The sequence below is a fragment of the Phyllobates terribilis genome, unplaced genomic scaffold (genome assembly GCF_046119375.1).
Source record: "Phyllobates terribilis strain yellow unplaced genomic scaffold, ASM4611937v1 Scaffold_1__5_contigs__length_1240528914, whole genome shotgun sequence".
Taxonomy (NCBI): domain Eukaryota; kingdom Metazoa; phylum Chordata; class Amphibia; order Anura; family Dendrobatidae; genus Phyllobates; species Phyllobates terribilis.
In genome coordinates this window covers 660416242-660438985 of record NW_027362761.1, presented here as the reverse complement: position 1 = coordinate 660438985, position 22744 = coordinate 660416242, and the positions used below count along the sequence as shown (strand labels likewise).

The window sequence follows — 22744 nt, the reverse complement described above, 5'->3', positions numbered from 1 at the left end:
AGAGGATGTGTCAGCTCTCCTGTGTGGTGTAGTATATAGAGGATCTATCAGCTCTCCTGTGTGGTGTAGTATATAGAGGATGTGTCAGCTCTCCTGTGTGGTGTAGTATATAGAGGATGTGTCAGCTCTCCTGTGTGGTGTAGTATATAGAGGATCTATCAGCTCTCCTGTGTGGTGTAGTATATAGAGGTTCTGTCAGCTCTCCTGTGTGGTGTAGTATATAGAGGTTCTGTCAGCTCTCCTGTGTGGTGTAGTATATAGAGGATGTGTCAGCTCTCCTGTGTGGTGTAGTATATAGAGGATGTGTCAGCTCTCCTGTGTGGTGTAGTATATAGAGGATGTGTCAGCTCTCCTGTGTGGTGTAGTATATAGAGGATGTGTCAGCTCTCCTGTGTGGTGTAGTATATAGAGGATGTGTCGGCTCTCCTGTGTGGTGTAGTATATAGAGGATGTGTCGGCTCTCCTGTGTGGTGTAGTATATAGAGGATGTGTCGGCTCTCCTGTGTGGTGTAGTATATAGAGGATGTGTCAGCTCTCCTGTGTGGTGTAGTATATAGAGGATGTGTCGGCTCTCCTGTGTGGTGTAGTATATAGAGGATGTGTCGGCTCTCCTGTGTGGTGTAGTATATAGAGGATGTGTCAGCTCTCCTGTGTGGTGTAGTATATAGAGGATGTGTCGGCTCTCCTGTGTGGTGTAGTATATAGAGGATGTGTCAGCTCTCCTGTGTGGTGTAGTATATAGAGGATGTGTCAGCTCTCCTGTGTGGTGTAGTATATAGAGGATTTGTCAGCTCTCCTGTGTGGTGTAGTATGTAGAGGATGTGTCAGCTCTCCTGTGTGGTGTAATATATAGAGGATCTGTCAGCTCTCCTGTGTGGTGTAGTATATAGAGGATGTGTCAGCTCTCCTGTGTGGTGTAGTATATAGAGGATGTGTCAGCTCTCCTGTGTGGTGTAGTATATAGAGGATTTGTCAGCTCTCCTGTGTGGTGTAGTATATAGAGGATGTGTCAGCTCCGCTGTGTGGTGTAGTATATAGAGGATGTGTCAGCTCTCCTGTGTGGTGTAGTATATAGAGGATGTGTCAGCTCTCCTGTGTGGTGTAGTATATAGAGGATGTGTCAGCTCTCCTGTGTGGTGTAGTATATAGAGGATGTGTCAGCTCTCCTGTGTGGTGTAGTATATAGAGGATGTGTCAGCTCTCCTGTGTGGTGTAGTATATAGAGGATGTGTCAGCTCTCCTGTGTGGTGTAGTATATAGAGGATCTGTCAGCTCTCCTGTGTGGTGTAGTATATAGAGGATCTGTCAGCTCTCCTGTGTGGTGTAGTATATAGAGGATCTGTCAGCTCTCCTGTGTGGTGTAGTATATAGAGGATCTATCAGCTCTCCTGTGTGGTGTAGTATATAGAGGATGTGTCAGCTCTCCTGTGTGGTGTAGTATATAGAGTATGTGTCAGCTCTCCTGTGTGGTGTAGTATATAGAGGATCTGTCAGCTCTCCTGTGTGGTGTAGTATATAGAGGATGTGTCAGCTCTCCTGTGTGGTGTAGTATATAGAGGATCTGTCAGCTCTCCTGTGTGGTGTAGTATATAGAGGATGTGTCGGCTCTCCTGTGTGGTGTAGTATATACAGGATCTGTCGGCTCTCCTGTGTGGTGTAGTATATAGAGGATGTGTCAGCTCTCCTGTGTGGTGTAGTATATAGAGGATGTGTCAGCTCTCCTGTGTGGTGTAGTATATAGAGGATGTGTCAGCTCTCCTGTGTGGTGTAGTATATAGAGGATGTGTCAGCTCTCCTGTGTGGTGTAGTATATAGAGGATGTGTCAGCTCTCCTGTGTGGTGTAGTATATAGAGGATCTGTCAGCTCTCCTGTGTGGTGTAGTATATAGAGGATCTGTCAGCTCTCCTGTGTGGTGTAGTATATAGAGGATGTGTCCCGTGTGGTGCAGTATATAGAGGATGTGTCCCGTGTGGTGTAGTATATAGAGGATGTGTCCTGTGTGGTGTAGTATATAGAGGATCTGTCAGCTCTCCTGTGTGGTGTAGTATATAGAGGATCTATCAGCTCTCCTGTGTGGTGTAGTATATAGAGGATGTGTCAGCTCTCCTGTGTGGTGTAGTATATAGAGGATGTGTCAGCTCTCCTGTGTGGTGTAGTGTATAGAGGATCTGTCGGCTCTCCTGTGTGGTGTAGTGTATAGAGGATGTGTCAGCTCTCCTGTGTGGTGTAGTATATAGAGGATGTGTCAGCTCTCCTGTGTGGTGTAGTATATAGAGGATGTGTCAGCTCTCCTGTGTGGTGTAGTATATAGAGGATGTGTCAGCTCTCCTGTGTGGTGTAGTATATAGAGGATGTGTCCGCTCTCCTGTGTGGTGTAGTATATAGAGGATCTGTCGGCTCTCCTGTGTGGTGTAGTATATAGAGGATGTGTCAGCTCTCCTGTGTGGTGTAGTATATAGAGGATGTGTCGGCTCTCCTGTGTGGTGTAGTATATAGAGGATCTGTCAGCTCTCCTGTGTGGTGTAGTATATAGAGGATCTGTCGGCTCTCCTGTGTGGTGTAGTGTATAGAGGATGTGTCAGCTCTCCTGTGTGGTGTAGTATATAGAGGATGTGTCAGCTCTCCTGTGTGGTGTAGTATATAGAGGATGTGTCGGCTCTCCTGTGTGGTGTAGTATATAGAGGATGTGTCAGCTCTCCTGTGTGGTGTAGTATATAGAGGATGTGTCGGCTCTCCTGTGTGGTGGTGTATATAGAGGATGTGTCGGCTCTCCTGTGTGGTGTAGTATATAGAGGATGTGTCAGCTCTCCTGTGTGGTGTAGTATATAGAGGATCTGTCTGCTCTCCTGTGTGGTGTAGTATATAGAGGATGTGTCGGCTCTCCTGTGTGGTGTAGTATATAGAGGATCTGTCAGCTCTCCTGTGTGGTGTAGTATATAGAGGATCTGTCGGCTCTCCTGTGTGGTTTAGTATATAGAGGATGTCAGCTCTCCTGTGTGGTGTAGTATATAGAGGATGTGTCGGCTCTCCTGTGTGGTGTAGTATATAGAGGATGTGTCAGCTCTCCTGTGTGGTGTAGTATATAGAGGATGTGTCAGCTCTCCTGTGTGGTGTAGTATACAGAGGATGTGTCCTGTGTGGTGTAGTATATAGAGGATCTGTCGGCTCTCCTGTGTGGTGTAGTATATAGAGGATCTGTCAGCTCTCCTGTGTGGTGTAGTATATAGAGGATCTATCAGCTCTCCTGTGTGGTGTAGTATATAGAGGATGTGTCAGCTCTCCTGTGTGGTGTAGTATATAGAGGATGTGTCAGCTCTCCTGTGTGGTGTAGTATATAGAGGATGTGTCAGCTCTCCTGTGTGGTGTAGTATATAGAGGATGTGTCTGCTCTCCTGTGTGGTGTAGTATATAGAGGATGTGTCAGCTCTCCTGTGTGGTGTAGTATATAGAGGATGTGTCAGCTCTCCTGTGTGGTGTAGTATATAGAGGATGTGTCGGCTCTCCTGTGTGGTGTAGTATATAGAGGATGTGTCGGCTCTCCTGTGTGGTGTAGTATATAGAGGATCTGTCGGCTCTCCTGTGTGGTGTAGTATATAGAGGATGTGTCGGCTCTCCTGTGTGGTGTAGTATATAGAGGATGTGTCGGCTCTCCTGTGTGGTGTAGTATATAGAGGATGTGTCGGCTCTCCTGTGTGGTGTAGTATATAGAGGATGTGTCAGCTCTCCTGTGTGGTGTAATATATAGAGGATGTGTCAGCTCTCCTGTGTGGTGTAGTATATAGAGGATCTGTCCTGTGTGGTGTAGTATATAGAGGATCTGTCAGCTCTCATGTGTGGTGTAGTATATAGAGGATCTGTCAGCTCTCCTGTGTGGTGTAGTATATAGAGGATCTGTCCTGTGTGGTGTAGTATATAGAGGATGTGTCAGCTCTCCTGTGTGGTGTAGTATATAGAGGATCTGTCAGCTCTCCTGTGTGGTGTAGTATATAGAGGATCTGTCAGCTCTCCTGTGTGGTGTAGTATATAGAGGATCTGTCTGCTCTCCTGTGTGGTGTAGTATATAGAGGATGTGTCGGCTCTCCTGTGTGGTGTAGTATATAGAGGATGTGTCGGCTCTCCTGTGTGGTGTAGTATATAGAGGATCTGTCAGCTCTCTCCGCTGTGTGGTGTAGTATATAGAGGATCTATCAGCTCTCCTGTGTGGTGTAGTATATAGAGGATCTGTCAGCTCTCCTGTGTGGTGTAGTATATAGAGGATCTATCAGCTCTCCTGTGTGGTGTAGTATATAGAGGATGTGTCGGCTCTCCTGTGTGGTGTAGTATATAGAGGATGTGTCGGCTCTCCTGTGTGGTGTAGTATATAGAGGATGTGTCGGCTCTCCTGTGTGGTGTAGTATATAGAGGATCTGTCAGCTCTCCTGTGTGGTGTAGTATATAGAGGATGTGTCAGCTCTCCTGTGTGGTGTAGTATGTAGAGGATCTGTCAGCTCTCCTGTGTGTTGTAGTATATAGAGGATCTGTCGGCTCTCCTGTGTGGTGTAGTATATAGAGGATCTGTCGGCTCTCCTGTGTGGTGTAGTATATAGAGGATGTGTCAGCTCTCCTGTGTGGTGTAGTATATAGAGGATGTGTCAGCTCTCCTGTGTGGTGTAGTACATAGAGGATGTGTCAGCTCTCCTGTGTGGTGTAGTACATAGAGGATCTGTCAGCTCTCCTGTGTGGTGTAGTATATAGAGGATGTGTCAGCTCTCCTGTGTGGTGTAGTATATAGAGGATGTGTCAGCTCTCCTGTGTGGTGTAGTATATAGAGGATCTATCAGCTCTCCTGTGTGGTGTAGTATATAGAGGATGTGTCAGCTCTCCTGTGTGGTGTAGTATATAGAGGATGTGTCAGCTCTCCTGTGTGGTATAGTATATAGAGGATGTGTCAGCTCTCCTGTGTGGTGTAGTGTATAGAGGATGTGTCGGCTCTCCTGTGTGGTGTAGTATATAGAGGATCTGTCCTGTGTGGTGTAGTATATAGAGGATGTGTCAGCTCTCCTGTGTGGTGTAGTATATAGAGGATGTGTCAGCTCTCCTGTGTGGTGTAGTATATAGAGGATCTGTCAGCTCTCATGTGTGGTGTAGTATATAGAGGATCTGTCAGCTCTCCTGTGTGGTGTAGTATATAGAGGATGTGTCAGCTCTCCTGTGTGGTGTAGTATATAGAGGATGTGTCAGCTCTCCTGTGTGGTGTAGTATATAGAGGATCTGTCACCTCTCCTGTGTGGTGTAGTATATAGAGGATCTGTCAGCTCTCATGTGTGGTGTAGTATATAGAGGATGTGTCAGCTCTCCTGTGTGGTGTAGTGTATAGAGGATGTGTCGGCTCTCCTGTGTGGTGTAGTATATAGAGGATCTGTCCTGTGTGGTGTAGTATATAGAGGATGTGTCAGCTCTCCTGTGTGGTGTAGTATATAGAGGATGTGTCAGCTCTCCTGTGTGGTGTAGTATATAGAGGATGTGTCAGCTCTCCTGTGTGGTGTAGTATATAGAGGATCTGTCTGCTCTCCTGTGTGGTGTAGTATATAGAGGATCTGTCGGCTCTCCTGTGTGGTGTAGTATATAGAGGATCTGTCAGTTCTCATGTGTGGTGTAGTATATAGAGGATCTCTCAGCTCTCCTGTGTGGTGTAGTATATAGAGGATGTGTCAGCTCTCCTGTGTGGTGTAGTATATAGAGGATGTGTCAGCTCTCCTGTGTGGTGTAGTATATAGAGGATCTGTCTGCTCTCCTGTGTGGTGTAGTATATAGAGGATCTGTCGGCTCTCCTGTGTGGTGTAGTATATAGAGGATCTGTCGGCTCTCCTGTGTGGTGTAGTGTATAGAGGATGTGTCAGCTCTCCTGTGTGGTGTAGTATATAGAGGATCTGTCCTGTGTGGTGTAGTATATAGAGGATCTGTCAGCTCTCCTGTGTGGTGTAGTATATAGAGGATGTGTCGGCTCTCCTGTGTGGTGTAGTATATAGAGGATCTGTCGGCTCTCCTGTGTGGTGTAGTATATAGTGGATCTGTCAGCTCTCCTGTGTGGTGTAGTATATAGAGGATCTGTCGGCTCTCCTGTGTGGTGTAGTATATAGTGGATCTGTCAGCTCTCCTGTGTGGTGTAGTATATAGAGGATGTGTCAGCTCTCCTGTGTGGTGTAGTATATAGAGGATTTGTCAGCTCTCCTGTGTGGTGTAGTATATAGAGGATGTGTCAGCTCTCCTGTGTGGTGTAGTATATAGAGGATGTGTCAGCTCTCCTGTGTGGTGTAGTATATAGAGGATGTGTCAGCTCTCCTGTGTGGTGTAGTATATAGAGGATCTGTCAGCTCTCCTGTGTGGTGTAGTATATAGAGGATGTGTCAGCTCTCCTGTGTGGTGTAGTATATAGAGGATGTGTCAGCTCTCCTGTGTGGTGTAGTATATAGAGGATCTGTCAGCTCTCCTGTATTGTGTAGTATATAGAGGATCTGTCAGCTCTCCTGTGTGGTGTAGTATATAGAGGATGTGTCAGCTCTCCTGTGTGGTGTAGTATATAGAGGATGTGTCGGCTCTCCTGTGTGGTGTAGTATATAGAGGATGTGTCAGCTCTCCTGTGTGGTGTAGTATATAGAGGATCTGTCAGCTCTCCTGTGTGGTGTAGTATGTAGAGTATCTGTCAGCTCTCCTGTGTGGTGTAGTATGTAGAGTATCTGTCAGCTCTCCTGTGTGGTGTAGTATATAGAGGATCTGTCAGCTCTCCTGTGTGGTGTAGTATATAGAGGATTTGTCAGCTCTCCTGTGTGGTGTAGTATATAGAGGATCTGTCAGCTCTCCTGTGTGGTGTAGTATATAGAGGATCTGTCAGCTCTCTTGTGTGGTGTAGTATATAGAGGATGTGTCAGCTCTCCTGTGTGGTGTAGTATATAGAGGATGTGTCAGTTCTCCTGTGTGGTGTAGTATATAGAGGATGTGTCAGTTCTCCTGTGTGGTGTAGTATATAGAGGATGTGTCAGCTCTCCTGTGTGGTGTAGTATATAGAGGATGTGTCAGCTCTCCTGTGTGGTGTAGTATATAGAGGATGTGTCAGCTCTCCTGTGTGATGTAGTATATAGAGGATGTGTCAGCTCTCCTGTGTGGTGTAGTATATAGAGGATGTGTCAGCTCTCCTGTGTGGTGTAGTATATAGAGGATGTGTCGGCTCTCCTGTGTGGTGTAGTATGTAGAGGATCTGTCAGCTCTCCTGTGTGGTGTAGTATATAGAGGATCTGTCCTGTGTGGTGTAGTATATAGAGGATCTGTCAGCTCTCATGTGTGGTGTAGTATATAGAGGATGTGTCAGCTCTCCTGTGTGGTGTAGTATATAGAGGATGTGTCAGCTCTCCTGTGTGGTGTAGTATATAGAGGATCTGTCGGCTCTCCTGTGTGGTGTAGTATATAGAGGATGTGTCAGCTCTCCTGTGTGGTGTAGTATATAGAGGATGTGTCAGCTCTCCTGTGTGGTGTAGTATGTAGAGGATGTGTCAGCTCTCCTGTGTGGTGTAGTATATAGAGGATCTGTCAGCTCTCCTGTGTGGTGTAGTATATAGAGGATCTATCAGCTCTCCTGTGTGGTGTAGTATATAGAGGATGTGTCGGCTCTCCTGTGTGGTGTAGTATATAGAGGATGTGTCAGCTCTCCTGTGTGGTGTAGTATATAGAGGATCTGTCGGCTCTCCTGTGTGGTGTAGTATATAGAGGATCTGTCGGCTCTCCTGTGTGGTGTAGTATATAGAGGATGTGTCAGTTCTCCTGTGTGGTGTAGTATATAGAGGATGTGTCAGCTCTCCTGTGTGGTGTAGTATATAGAGGATGTGTCAGCTCTCCTGTGTGGTGTAGTATATAGAGGATGTGTCAGCTCTCCTGTGTGATGTAGTATATAGAGGATGTGTCAGCTCTCCTGTGTGGTGTAGTATATAGAGGATGTGTCAGCTCTCCTGTGTGGTGTAGTATATAGAGGATGTGTCGGCTCTCCTGTGTGGTGTAGTATGTAGAGGATCTGTCAGCTCTCCTGTGTGGTGTAGTATATAGAGGATCTGTCCTGTGTGGTGTAGTATATAGAGGATCTGTCAGCTCTCATGTGTGGTGTAGTATATAGAGGATGTGTCAGCTCTCCTGTGTGGTGTAGTATATAGAGGATGTGTCAGCTCTCCTGTGTGGTGTAGTATATAGAGGATCTGTCGGCTCTCCTGTGTGGTGTAGTATATAGAGGATGTGTCAGCTCTCCTGTGTGGTGTAGTATGTAGAGGATGTGTCAGCTCTCCTGTGTGGTGTAGTATATAGAGGATCTGTCGGCTCTCCTGTGTGGTGTAGTATATAGAGGATGTGTCAGCTCTCCTGTGTGGTGTAGTATATAGAGGATCTGTCAGCTCTCCTGTGTGGTGTAGTATATAGAGGATGTGTCAGCTCTCCTGTGTGGTGTAGTATATAGAGGATCTGTCGGCTCTCCTGTGTGGTGTAGTATATAGAGGATGTGTCAGCTCTCCTGTGTGGTGTAGTATATAGAGGATGTGTCAGCTCTCCTGTGTGGTGTAGTATGTAGAGGATGTGTCAGCTCTCCTGTGTGGTGTAGTATATAGAGGATCTGTCAGCTCTCCTGTGTGGTGTAGTATATAGAGGATCTATCAGCTCTCCTGTGTGGTGTAGTATATAGAGGATGTGTCGGCTCTCCTGTGTGGTGTAGTATATAGAGGATGTGTCAGCTCTCCTGTGTGGTGTAGTATATAGAGGATCTGTCGGCTCTCCTGTGTGGTGTAGTATATAGAGGATCTGTCGGCTCTCCTGTGTGGTGTAGTATATAGAGGATGTGTCAGCTCTCCTGTGTGGTGTAGTATATAGAGGATGTGTCGGCTCTCCTGTGTGGTGTAGTATATAGAGGATGTGTCAGCTCTCCTGTGTGGTGTAGTATATAGAGGATGTGTCGGCTCTCCTGTGTGGTGTAGTATATAGAGGATGTGTCAGCTCTCCTGTGTGGTGTAGTATATAGAGGATGTGTCAGCTCTCCTGTGTGGTGTAGTATATAGAGGATGTGTCAGCTCTCCTGTGTGGTGTAGTATATAGAGGTTCTGTCAGCTCTCCTGTGTGGTGTAGTATATAGAGGATGTGTCAGCTCTCCTGTGTGGTGTAGTATATAGAGGATGTGTCGGCTCTCCTGTGTGGTGTAGTATATAGAGGATGTGTCGGCTCTCCTGTGTGGTGTAGTATATAGAGGATGTGTCAGCTCTCCTGTGTGGTGTAGTATATAGAGGATCTGTCGGCTCTCCTGTGTGGTGTAGTATATAGAGGATGTGTCAGCTCTCCTGTGTGGTGTAGTATATAGAGGATGTGTCAGCTCTCCTGTGTGGTGTAGTATATAGAGGATGTGTGAGCTCTCCTGTGTGGTGTAGTATGTAGAGGATGTGTCAGCTCTCCTGTGTGGTGTAGTATATAGAGGATCTGTCTGCTCTCCTGTGTGGTGTAGTATATAGAGGATCTGTCAGCTCTCCTGTGTGGTGTAGTATATAGAGGATCTATCAGCTCTCCTGTGTGGTGTAGTATATAGAGGATGTGTCGGCTCTCCTGTGTGGTGTAGTATATAGAGGATCTATCAGCTCTCCTGTGTGGTGTAGTATATAGAGGATGTGTCTGCTCTCCTGTGTGGTGTAGTATATAGAGGATGTGTCGGCTCTCCTGTGTGGTGTAGTATATAGAGGATCTGTCGGCTCTCCTGTGTGGTGTAGTATATAGAGGATGTGTCGGCTCTCCTGTGTGGTGTAGTATATAGAGGATCTGTCGGCTCTCCTGTGTGGTGTAGTATATAGAGGATCTGTCGGCTCTCCTGTGTGGTGTAGTATATAGAGGATCTGTCAGCTCTCATGTGTGGTGTAGTATATAGAGGATCTGTTAGCTCTCCTGTGTGGTGTAGTATATAGAGGATCTATCAGCTCTCCTGTGTGGTGTAGTATATAGAGGATGTGTCAGCTCTCCTGTGTGGTGTAGTATATAGAGGATGTGTCAGCTCTCCTGTGTGGTGTAGTATATAGAGGATCTGTCAGTTCTCATGTGTGGTGTAGTATATAGAGGATGTGTCGGCTCTCCTGTGTGGTGTAGTATATAGAGGATCTGTCGGCTCTCCTGTGTGGTGTAGTATATAGAGAATGTGTCAGCTCTCCTGTGTGGTGTAGTATATAGAGGATCTGTCTGCTCTCCTGTGTGGTGTAGTATATAGAGGATCTATCAGCTCTCCTGTGTGGTGTAGTATATAGAGGATGTGTCAGCTCTCCTGTGTGGTGTAGTATATAGAGGATGTGTCAGCTCTCCTGTGTGGTGTAGTATATAGAGGATCTGTCAGTTCTCATGTGTGGTGTAGTATATAGAGGATGTGTCGGCTCTCCTGTGTGGTGTAGTATATAGAGGATCTGTCGGCTCTCCTGTGTGGTGTAGTATATAGAGGATGTGTCAGCTCTCCTGTGTGGTGTAGTATATAGAGGATGTGTCAGCTCTCCTGTGTGGTGTAGTATATACAGGATCTGTGGCTCTCTTGTCTGTGTTTTTTAATGAGGACCCATTTTCTTATCTGACACCATACATGACAGATCTCCTGATTGATGCAGCATTCTTCTTTAGTCCACGGCCCCATTATCAGTATTCGGTCAGTATTTTTTCTCAGGAACTGGAGCCAAAACCAAGTGAGGAACAATCAGAGAAAAGGTATAATAGAAACAAGTCACCAATTCTGCATTTATCACCCACTCCTGGTCTTGGCTTTTATTTTATTTTTATTTTATTATTTTGAGAAAAAATACTGACCAAATACGGATAGTGGGGCTCTGGCCTCAGAAGCAATTTCTTGTCTTGTGTAAGACCCATTTCTTGGCACCTGGAGTAAGTATGGTTGCATATTCTGCATACATACTGATTTAATATGTTATGCCAACTACTACCTCGTATGTAAAGGTTGTAGTCAGCTGTTTAGTACAGTGTATGCACTAACTTTAATCTGATATAAAGATTCCGGAATTTCCTCTAGGAAAATATAGGGAAGCTGGGCGTGCTGCTGGATCATCTCAGCATATTTTCAACTTACTTTGAGCCAATTATGTGCATTTATATTGCTCAATGGATGCTAAGGATGTGTTGAGATGGCTTGGTGACCAGTTTTTTTTTGTCCCGATTTGAGTTAGTTGATAATCCCATTTCACTGTGAATTATACATTTTCTTTAGTAATGTCTGTTTTATAATGTTTCTTTTTCTCTATTAAATGATACTATTTTTTTTATTATTGGCTAGTCTTATTCCCATTTTGCACATTAATGGCATATTTGCAGGGTGTGCCATGATGGCAGCTGGGAGTGTCACCAATAGGACTTGCATCTGTTTCGTTGTCAGTGGAGAGATGACCAGAATTGGATCTACTTCACCATTGACAGCAGCGTATCACGGGGCCCTGTCCTGAAAATACATGCAGGTTCCATTGGCGGGACCTTAAAAAATCTTTATTTTTGTATTCTACTATACAGGCCCTGAATGAGACATGTGGTTTTCTTTTACCTGGAGTTTTTCTTTACTTTATTATTCATTAAGTTGAATTGGTTATTGGGTAATAATACATTGGGTTTGATTATTATTTAACAATGTCACCGCATTTTGCAATAGAATAGTTTTTCTTTCACTATTTCCATATAACTGTATAGTGGAATGATTTTTCTCTGGTGGGCCCAAGGTGCTCAGTCCATTTGAATAAACACGCGTGCATATTTATGGCGGTCATCTAGACAAAAACTGTTGAGAACTGCTAGCTCTAGCTACTAGCTATAGATTGCTTGCAAATTTTACATTTATTAGTAATTTAATTTTATTATTATTATAAAGAATCCTTGTTGAAGGTGAATCCCGATGAAAGATTGTCTATCGCAGAAGTGGTCACTCATCTACAGGACATTGCAGCAGCAAGAAATGTGAATCCTAAATCTCCCATCACTGAGGTATTAGAAGAGGATTTAAAGTTCTTGATGGGCATAACTGCATTTTTTTCCTTTTTCTTTTACTCTGTTAAGATATACTGTAGGTTAATTTTTCTTTATTTCCATATGTTTTATTACATACTTCTGAATTTATTGTGCTTTGATCCAAATAGTATAAACCTATATATTGCAGAGCGCAGCTTCTCTCCTTCTCCCTCTATATTCCTTTGCTCTGAGGACAGCAAAAATTACATGTCAGGTTCTGTTTTAATCATGGGTTACATTAAAAAAAGACCTGTCAGTTGCCCCCCTAAATTGAGTTGTGTTCCTCTTATTTTGCCACTTTTGTTTTGAGCTGCAATGCAGAGATATTCACATTTGTTTCTTGTAGAGTCTTATGTGAAATCTCTGCTTGTAGTCTAGGTGGGGTTTAAGTCACTGTTCTCTGGGTGCTTTCACTTTTACACCTCCATCCCAAATGCTACCAATCACAGCTCAACAGCTCTTGAGACTGCTAGATCAGGTGCCAAGCTGTGATTGGCAGTGGGTGGAAGGGAGAGGTTACAGCACATTGCCACCAGAGAAGAATCAAAACACATACCTCAGTTGGTTTAAAAGCAGAGTTTTCACATATTGTGCTCAAGAAGAAATAATAGTGAATACCTGCAATGGAGTGACAAGATGCAAAACTGAAATAGCGGCAGAAACATGGGAGCTCTGGGAGTTTTACAAGGCATTTATCTGTTTTATTTTTAGTAAGTGACAGGTTCTCGAAGTTAACATTGTGAGGATGTGTAACTGACAGTTTTTTTTTTTTGTTGTTGATTTTTGTTACCTTTTTTCCTTGCATCTAAAGCCTGTAAACCTCTGCCATGCCTTATGTTTATATCTGAAGAAAGGGGTTGACCCATCAAAACGTATCATTTTAGACTAAAATACAGGTGCATCTCACTAAATTAGAGTATAATCAAAAGCTTAATTTATTTCAGTTCTTCAATACAAAAAGTGAAACTCATTTATTATATAGAGTCATACAAACAGAGTGATCTATTTCAAGCGTTTATTTCTGTTAATGTTGATGATTATGGCTTACAGCCAATGAAAACACAAAAGTCATTATCTCAGTAAATTAGAATAATTAACAAAAAACACCTGCGAAGGCTCCCTAAGCATTTAAAAAGGCCCCCTAGTCTGTTTCATTAGGCTCCACAATCATGGGGAAGACTGCTGACTTGACAGATGTCCAGAAGGCAGTCATTGACACATTCCACAAGGTCCCAGAGTTACAATTTTCATTTGGAAATCAAGGTCCCAGAGTCTGGAGGAAGAGTGGAGAGGCACACAATCCAAGCTGCTTGAGGCCTAGTGTGAAGTTTCCACAATCAGTGATGGTTTGGGGAGCCATGTCATCCGCTGGTGCAGGTCCACTGTGTTTTATCAAGACCAAAGTCAGCGCAGCCGTCTACCAGGAAATTTTAGAGCACTTCATGCTTCCCTCTGCCGACAAGCTTTTTGGAGATGGAAATTTCATTCTCCAGCAGGACTTGGCACCTGTCCACACTGCCAAAAGTACCAATACCTGGTTTACAAACAGTATCACTGTGCTTGACTGGCCAGCAAACTCGCCTGACCTTAACCCTATGGGGTATTGTCAAGATGAAGATGAGACACCAGACCCAGCAATGCAGACGAGCTGAAGGCTGCTATCAAAGCAACCTGGGCTTCCATAACACCTCAGCAGTGCCACAGGCTGATCACCTCCATGCCACGCCGCATTGATGCAGTAATTGATGCAAAAGGAGCCCCGACCAAGTATTGAGTGCATTTACTGAACATACATTTCAGTAGGCCAACATTTCAGATTTTATAAAAAATTTTCAAGCTGTTATACAGTATTCTAATTTACTGAGATAATAACTATTGTGTTTTCATTGGCTGTAAGCCATAATCATTAACAGAAATAAACACTTGAAATAGATCACTCTGTTTGTAATGACTCTATATAATATGAGTTTCACTTTTTGTATTGAAGAACTGAAATTAGCTTTTTGATGATATTCTAATTTAGTGAGATGCACCTGTACTTAATCAAGGTTAACAGTATTCAAGAACAGTATCATTATACATGTGTGTTAGAAATGTAAAACCTATAAAAAACAAACAAAAAAAAAACCAAGCCACCGCCTCCTCCTCTCCCATGTTTCAACAAAACCCCCTCCCTTTCAGGTGTGCAACCTAACAGTCAATTTTTATTAAAGTGTTAGTAAGTTAAAAAACACATCCCTTGCCAGCTCCTCCGATATCAACCTAGGGCATCTAATCCAATTGCTCCATTGTTTACCAAATTTTGTTGTTGCTCCCCTTTTAGTATATACTTTATTTTCAATCAGGGTGTTCTTATTCAGACACCTGGTTATTTCAAGGGAGGATCATTTGCTATCCAGTGTTTGGCTATGGATTTTGTGACTTGGTAAATTATTTTGGTTATCGCCTACTGTATTGGATCTGACCCTATCTATTCCCCAACATGACCCAAAATGTTTTAGGATTAAGTTAACTTTGGAGGCCTTAAACTAACATGGTTAATTTTCCAGCGTTCCCCCACAGTTCAGCCAATTTAGGACAGGGCTAAAACATATGCATTAACTCTGCTCCTTCATCCCTGCATCTTGGACAGGCCATCTTACATAATACTTTGGGGGTTCTGTAGACTCTGTGCACCAGAAATAATTGCGTCCTTCTCTGGGCCTTATTGATGGAGTTCTTCCCTGGCAATTTGAGGACATCTAACAACTCCTCCTTAGAAATGCTTCCCATGTCGCTCTCCCATCTCTCTTTTAACAGAGGTGTGAGGTCTCCCAGAATTTTTAACAACTAAGAGTTATACACTAGTTAGAGGAAAAAAAACAAAACAGGTGCCAGTGTTTTTAGGACAGAGCTAGTGTTCAGCGAGTATGTTCTGTCCGAGTATGCTCGGGCCGAGCTCCGAGTATTTACAGCTGCTCGGTGATATGTTTGAATCGCTCCCGTGTGCATGATTTGCAACTCTTTGACAGCTTTATTACATGTGAGGAATGTGTAAGAAATAGACATTCCTCACATGTAGTAAAGCTGTCAAACAGTCGCAAATCATGAACACGGAGCGATTAAACCATATCACCGAACAGCTATAAATACTCGGAGCTTGGCCCGAGCATACTCGGCGAAAGGGTTAACAGAACATACTCGCTCAACACTAAACAGAGCTCATCCCATTGCTGAGAGAAACCACCGTTCTGAGGCCCAAAAAAGAAAAAAGGCTAGGGTCCTAGAGTGGTCAAAGTTAGAAATCCTATAGCACTTCACCCCATTATATCAGGAGCCTGTGGTATCTAACTTTCATTTGTGTCCAGCCATCTCGAGGCATCCTTGGGAAACTCCAAGAATGAGGTTCAGCCAAGAGCCACCACTCTCAATTTGGCAGGATAAATTATAGAGTACTGTATTCCCAGTGCCCTCATTCTTCTTTTTATATTCAAGAACATAGATTGTTTGCGCTAGACTACCACAGAGAAATCTGGAAAGATTGAAATATTTGGCAACCAAGCTGAATATCTTCTCCCTTTACTTCCTTAGTATAATATCCTGGTCTTCATAATGAACAATTTTAATTAAGATGGGTCAAGTGGGTCTGAACACTGGGCCCGTGCCTTGTAGGGACCCTATGCGCCCTCTCCACCACAAACAAAGGAGTGAGGATCTATTTACCGAAGGTATCCAGTTGCCATTTTTCCAAAAAAATGTTGCTGTCCCCCCCCCCCCCCCCCTTCCACCTTTTCCAGCAACTAGTGTAATATTATTACGCTTAGCAAACAGCACCACCACAGCTTGAATACTCTTCTGAACGTCCCTGTGGACAGGGGGAAGAGCATCCTCCAACTCACTGACTCTGCCCTCAGCTGCTGTTGTACGCTCCGCCCCTTTCTGTACAGAATTGCGGATTATGGAAATAGTTTCCTGGATATAGCCCCCTGGCTTGCTATAGTACGAAGAGTAGCATAACATTTATTGACCACAGTTAAAGCATCCATCAATGAAGGAGATTCCCCTGGAGGTGCGCCACCAGGGGCACTTTTATTTTCCATAGGGGATCTTGACGCTGCAAGGGTGCCCTGTGTAAGAGCTGCCATTTCATGATTTCTATCATCTTCCTCATCTTGTTCTAGGGCTGAACATCTGGATCCTGTTGGGGACGTGCTCTGAGGCCCCTTGGGGTTTGCTCCCAGTTTCTGGCTCATGGGGGTTTCAGTTTGTGCTCCATGAGCATACTCCTACAGCCTGGCTGCTACATCCCCGCCAATGTCCTTTTGCCTCTTACCACCGGACATGCTGGTTCTTTCTTGGGAGCGCACATGCTGCTCACCATCTTCCTTTACCAGCTTATTGCTGCCCGTCATAGACCCTTATCAATTTGGTACCCCACTACCATGCACCAGAAGACGCCCAGGAGCTTCCAAAACTTTGGATACATCCCTATATATTCACTGGCTCTGACCACAGGCATAAGCTCCTGGCGGCACTAGAAACCAGGGATGACAGCACTCTACTCCTGCTCTCCACTAAGAGGATCAAAGACTCGCCGCTGCAGCCAGGCAACTAACAGAGTAACATTCAGGTCCAGCGGTGTCCCGGCGCTGGAGGCAGCTACAACTTCAGCTGTGCACACGCCAGGTCTCTTTTCCACACCACTCAGCACGGTGACATTGGTGTAAATAGCAGCTGACCTCACCACCACACGCTGCAAGCCAGGAGCTTTTGGACCTCACCAGGGAAGATTTTCGGTGTCTAACGCTGTTCTGCAGCACCAGCACAATTTTTCACCGCCAGGATCTTTCAGGGTGAATTTTGCCCAGAAATCTCAGAATCTCAGGTGGATACTGTTGAGGATATTAGTAGCTCTGCTCAAACACGTTCTCTCTGTTCAAGAATATAGCCAGATTCCATTTCACTTTATATTAAATAATGGTGCCCGGGATATTTTAGAAAGAGAAACTTCTAGCCGTGTTTTTTTTTTTTACTGTAATTTTTAGTTTTTCTACTGCCTAAAATATGTTTTCAAATGCTTTGCGAAATGCATAGATTTTGCATTTTAACAACTTTAACATTTTTCTTTGTGCTAATAGCTTCTAGAGCAAAATGGTGGATATGGCAATTCTATTTATCAGAAATCTTTCAATATGATGCCACAAAGCTCCAAACTCCAAGGATCCTCAGGTTGGTAGAAAATTGTATTTTATATAATATCCTTCTGCCTTAATGACCAATGACATGTATAGCACGTCATGAGCAGGTGTCAGTTCCCGCATTGTGACCTGTTACACACATCATAAAGCTGTCACTGTGTGACCGGCACGGCTAGACATGTGGGGACCCATTTCAGTGGTCCCCTTTCTCTAATTGCTGTTAAATATCAGCACGTCACTGCATGATCACCGCCGGGAGCTTGGAGCAACTGACAGTCAAGCTCCTGCTGTAAAAGCCAGGACCGGTGCCCACACCGCCCCTGGCTGATTAAACCTCCAGATGCCACGATATCGATAGCGATTGTGGCATTTTGAAGTCTGTGAGAGGGAGTTGGCTCCCTCTCACCCCCATCAGCACCCCCACAACGAAATCACGGGGTGCCAATTGGTTGTCATGGCACCTGGAGGTCAGACAATCATATCCTGGTATGACAGGTACAGTGGCCTGTGAGATCCAGCCATAGGCAGGGTCTAGCAGGCATTCTGCCTGTGTAATCTCACAGGTCTCATGCATTGCAATGCTGATACACTTCAATGTATGAGACCATTGATCAGAGTAACAAAAGTTAAAGTCCCATAGATGGACCAAGTAAAAAGAAGTTAAGAAGAAAATTTAATATTTAAAACAAAAGACAAAATAAAGAACAAAAAATAACACAGTTAAATACACGTATTTATGAAAAATAAAAAATAAACAAAAAAGTACAGTTATTTGGTATCGCAGTGTCCAGAATGACCCGATCTATAAAACTGTCACAGTAGTTAACACCCACAGTGAACGCCGTTAAAAAAAAAAAATAAATAAATAATAATAAAAAAAAAACAGCTTTTCCCATACCCCACGACAGCACTAGAGAGATAGGAACCGCCCTGAATGACAGGAAACCCTACAGCTTTAAAAGGCGGAGCCCTCTATCAAATCTTCAGTGGTCACCTGTCCTTGAGGAGACCCTAAGGCTCTCCTGGTGTTGCCGGGAGAGTGGAGATCCTGCCTAATCCTGCTGCGTGACGGGTCCATGGCGGGGCCGCACCAACAGCTAGGTGACTGCCGTTCGGAAATATATCCAGGAGCTCGGGCGTTCCCTACTCCCTGGATGATGGTGTAAGAAGAAATGACGTCCGTTCTGGGGGCACAGCCAAACATGGCGAGGTGCTTCCCTGGAACCCCGCTCGGCGCCTGACGTCTCATCTGAGGCACGGTGCATCACTCGGTAGTCCTGCGTCAGGTGGGTTAAGTAAGTGGGAGTCCCTGGATAAAAAAAACTTCCCGAGATCTGCCTGGGAGCAACAGGGAATTTTCCCTATTGGTTCATTTTGATCACTGGGATAAACCCTATCAAAGTGATCAAAATAAAAAAAATAATAAATCAAACCCCCTGTTGTCCTCTCCTTGGGTAAATAAAAATTATAAAATATAAATATGTTTTTGGTTAGGGTTACCCAGGGTTAGGGTTAGCCCAGGTTTAGTGTTAGGGTTACAGTTAGGGTTGGATACTAGAGTACCCGATGCAAACTCAAGTAGCGAGCACTTGCATTCAAAACTAATGACAACATATTCAATATGATGACCTAATGTTATCAAATTCTGTGTTGTACCTCTGGGTTCAAAATGTTCACTACACCCCTTGATAAAATCCTTGAGGGTTTTAGTTTCCAAAATGGGGTCAATTATGGGAGGGGGTTTCCACTTTTTAGGCACATCAGGGGCAAAATTTTTCAATCAAAAAAGTCAAATGGCGTTCCTTCCCTTCCGGACCCTGCAGTGCGCCCAAACATTGGTTTTCCCCCACATATGGGGTATTGGTGAAATTGCACAACAAATTTTGTGGCAAATTTTCTCTATTTACCATTTGGGGCCTCAAGTAAAATTCGTGTGAAGAAAAGTTAAATATTCATTTTTACCTTCCACGTTGCTTCAATTCTTGTGCAGGATTAATAAACTTATTGAATGTGGTTTTGATCACCTTGAGGGGTGCAGTTTTTAGAATGGTGTCACTTTTGGGTATGTTCTGTCACGTAAGACCCCTTAAAGTCTCCTCAAATGGGATGTGGTCCCTATAAAAAAAAATAATTGTGTTGGAACAATGAGAAATCGCTGGTTAACTTTTAACCCTTATAACGAACAAAAGAAAATTTTGGTTCCAAAATTGTGCTGATGTAAAGTACACATGTGAGAAACGTTATTTATTAACTATTTTGTGTGACATATCTCTCTGATTTAGGGGCATGAAAATTCATTGTTTGAAAATTGTACATTTTTTAAATTTTCATCAAATATCAATTTTTTTTTTCCCCACAAATAAGTGGAAGTGATATCGGAGAAATTTTACCACCATCATGAAGTACAATATGTCATGAAAAAACAGACTCTGAAGCGTTAAAAATTTGGCTTGATCATTAAGTACATAATTGGCTCTGTCCTTAAGGGGTTAAATCAGAGAAATATGTCTCTCAAAATAGTTAATAAATAACATTTCCCACATGTCCACTTTACATCAGCACAATTTTGGAGCAAACATTTTTTTTTTTGTTAGGAAGTTATAAGGGTTAAAGATTGACCAGCGATTTCTAATTTTTCCAACAAAATTTGCAAAACCATTTTGTAAGGTGACTTTGAGGTGTCTATATGACAGAAAATACCCCAAACTGACACCATTTTAAAAACTGCACCCTTCAAAGTGCTCAAAACCACATTCAACCTTCAGGTGCTTCACAGGAATTTTTGGAATGTGGAAGAAAACAATGAACATTAAACTTTTTTTCCCCAAAATGTTACTTAAGACCCAATTTTTTTTTATTTTTGCAAGGGTAACAGGAAAAAATGGACCCCACAATTTGTTGTGCAATTTCTCCTGCGCACACGATACGTTGAGCCGTAAAAATACAATTTTCACATTTTTCCCAGAAAAATGTTTTTCATCCCCCAATTTTGTGTTTTCATGAGGATAATATGAGAAATTGCCCCATACCATTTGCTGTGCAATGTCTGCTGAGTAATCTGATAACCCATATGTGGGAAAAAAAAGTGTTTGGGCACACAGCAGGGTTCAGAGGGGAAGGAACACTGTGTGACTTTGTGAACTCAAAATTGGCTGGAATTGAGAGAGGATGCCATGTTGGGGAGCCCCTGATGTGCCTAAACAGTGGAAACCCCCCACAAGTGACCAATTTTGGAAACTACACCCCTCAAGGATTTTATCAAGGGGTATAATAAACATTTTGAACCCAGAGGTTCGACGTCACAAAATTTGATAACATTAGGTCATAATATTGAATAAGTTGTCGTTAGTCTTGAGCGCAAGTGCTCGTTACTTAAGTTTGCTTCAGGTACTCTGGTATGCAGCATGTATTGCGGGTTCTCTAGTGACAATCCCCGCGTGTTTTTTTTTTTTTTTTTGCTGTAATAAATATATATAAATAAGTGTGTGTATGTATATAGATATATACAACCCCTGGCAAAAATTATGGAATCACCGGGCTCGGAGGATGTTCATTCAGTTGTTTAATGTTGTTGAAAAAAAGCAGATCACAGACATGGCACAAATCTAAAATCATTTCAAATGGCAACTTTAGGGCTTTAAGAAACACTAAAAGAAATCAAGATTAAAAATGTGGTACTCGGTAAGGGTAATTTTTTTCAGACCAAGCAGAGCGAAAAAATTATGGAATCACTCAATTCTGAGGAAAAAATTATGGAATCATCTGGTAAATTTTCATTTCCAAAACTAACACCTGCATCAAATTAGATCTGCTCGTTAGTCTGCATGTAAAAAGGAGTGATCACACCTTGGAGAGCTGTTGCACCAAGTGGACTGACATGAATCATGGCTCCAACACGAGAGATGTCAATTGAAACAAAGGAGAGGATTATCAAACTCTTAGAAGAAGGTAAATCATCACGCAATGTTGCAAAAGATGTTGGTTGTTCACAGTCAGTGTGAAAAATCTGGACCAAATACAAACAGCATGGGAAGGTTGTTAAAGGCAAACATACTGGTAGACCAAGGAAGACATCAAAGCGTCAAGACCGGAAACTTAAAGCAATGTGTCTCCAAAACAGGAAATGCACAACAAAACAAATGAGGAACGAATGGGGGAAAACTGGAGTCAATGTCTGTGACCGAATTGTAAGAAACTGCCTAAAGGAAATGGGATTTACATACAGAAAAGCTAAACATAAGCCATCATTAACACCTAAACAGAAAAAACAAGGTTACAATGGGCTAAGGAAAAGCAATCGTGGACTGTGGATGACTGGATGAAAGTCATATTCAGTGATGAATCGCGAATCTGCATTGGGCAAGGTGATGTTGCTGGAACTTTTGTTTGGTGCCGTTCCAATGAGATTTATAAAGATGACTGCATGAAGAGAACATGCAAATTTCCACAGTCATTGATGATATGGGGCTGCATGTCAGGTAAAGGCACTGGGAAGATGGCTGTCATTACATCTTCAATAAATGCCCAAGTTTACATTGATATTTTGGACAGTTTTCTTATCCCATCAATTGAAAGGATGTTTGGGGATGATGACATCAATTTTCAAGATGGTAATGCATCCTGCCATGCTTGGTCTGAAAGAAATTACCCTTACTGAGTACCACATTTTTAATCTTGATTTCTTTTAGTGTTTCTTAAAGCCCTAAAGTTGCCATTTGAAATGACTTTAGTTTTGTGCCATGTCTGTGATCTGCTTTTTTTCAACAACATTACACAACTGAATGAACATCTTCCGAGCCCGGTGATACCATAATTTTTGCCAGGGGTCGTAGATAGCTAGATATCTCTCGCCCCTATCATATAGATCTATCTATCTATCTATCTATATATACAGTACAGACCAAAAGTTTGGACACACCTCATTTAAACATTTTTCAGTATTTTCATGACTATGAAAATTGTACATCCACACTGAAGGCATCAAAACTATGAATTAACACATGTGGAATTATATACTTAACAAAAAAGTGTGAAACAACTGAAAATATGTCTTATATTCTAGGTTCTTCAAAGTAGCCACCTTTTGCTTTGATGACTGCTTTGCACACTCTTGGCATTCTCTTGATGAGCTTCAAGAGGTAGTCACCGGAAATGGTTTTCACTTCACAGGTGTGCCCTGTCAGGTTTAATAAGTGGGATTTCTTGTCTTATAAATGGGGTTGGGACCATCAGTTGTGTTGTGCAGAAGTCTTGTGGATACACAGCTGATAGTCCTACTGAATAGACTGTTGGCTGCTTTTTTCATGCCATAATAGAAATTCTAAGTAAAGAAAAACGAGTGGCCATCATTACTTTAGTAAATGAAGGTCAGTCAGTGCGAAAAATTGGGAAAACTTTGAATGTGTCCCCAAGTGCAGTTGCAAAAACCATCAAGCGCTACAAAGAAACTGGCTCACATGAGGACCGCCCCAGGAAAGGAAGACCAAGAGTCACCTCTGCTTCTGAGGATAAGTTTATCCGAGTCACCAGCCTCAGA

At 43.1% G+C, this 22744-nt stretch overlaps 1 protein-coding gene across 7 annotated transcripts in view; it reads left to right on the top strand.

Annotated features, from left to right (window-relative positions):
* The window catches only part of GAK (cyclin G associated kinase), a 609434-nt gene that overhangs the window by 232262 nt on the left and 354428 nt on the right, over positions 1-22744 (top strand). For all 7 annotated transcript variants that reach the window (XM_073684854.1, XM_073684861.1, XM_073684827.1 and 4 more), the window contains 2 exons: positions 11895-12007; positions 17149-17239. In XM_073684854.1, coding sequence (XP_073540955.1) covers positions 11895-12007; positions 17149-17239 — 204 coding nt within the window. The remainder of the gene's footprint in view (positions 1-11894; positions 12008-17148; positions 17240-22744) is intronic.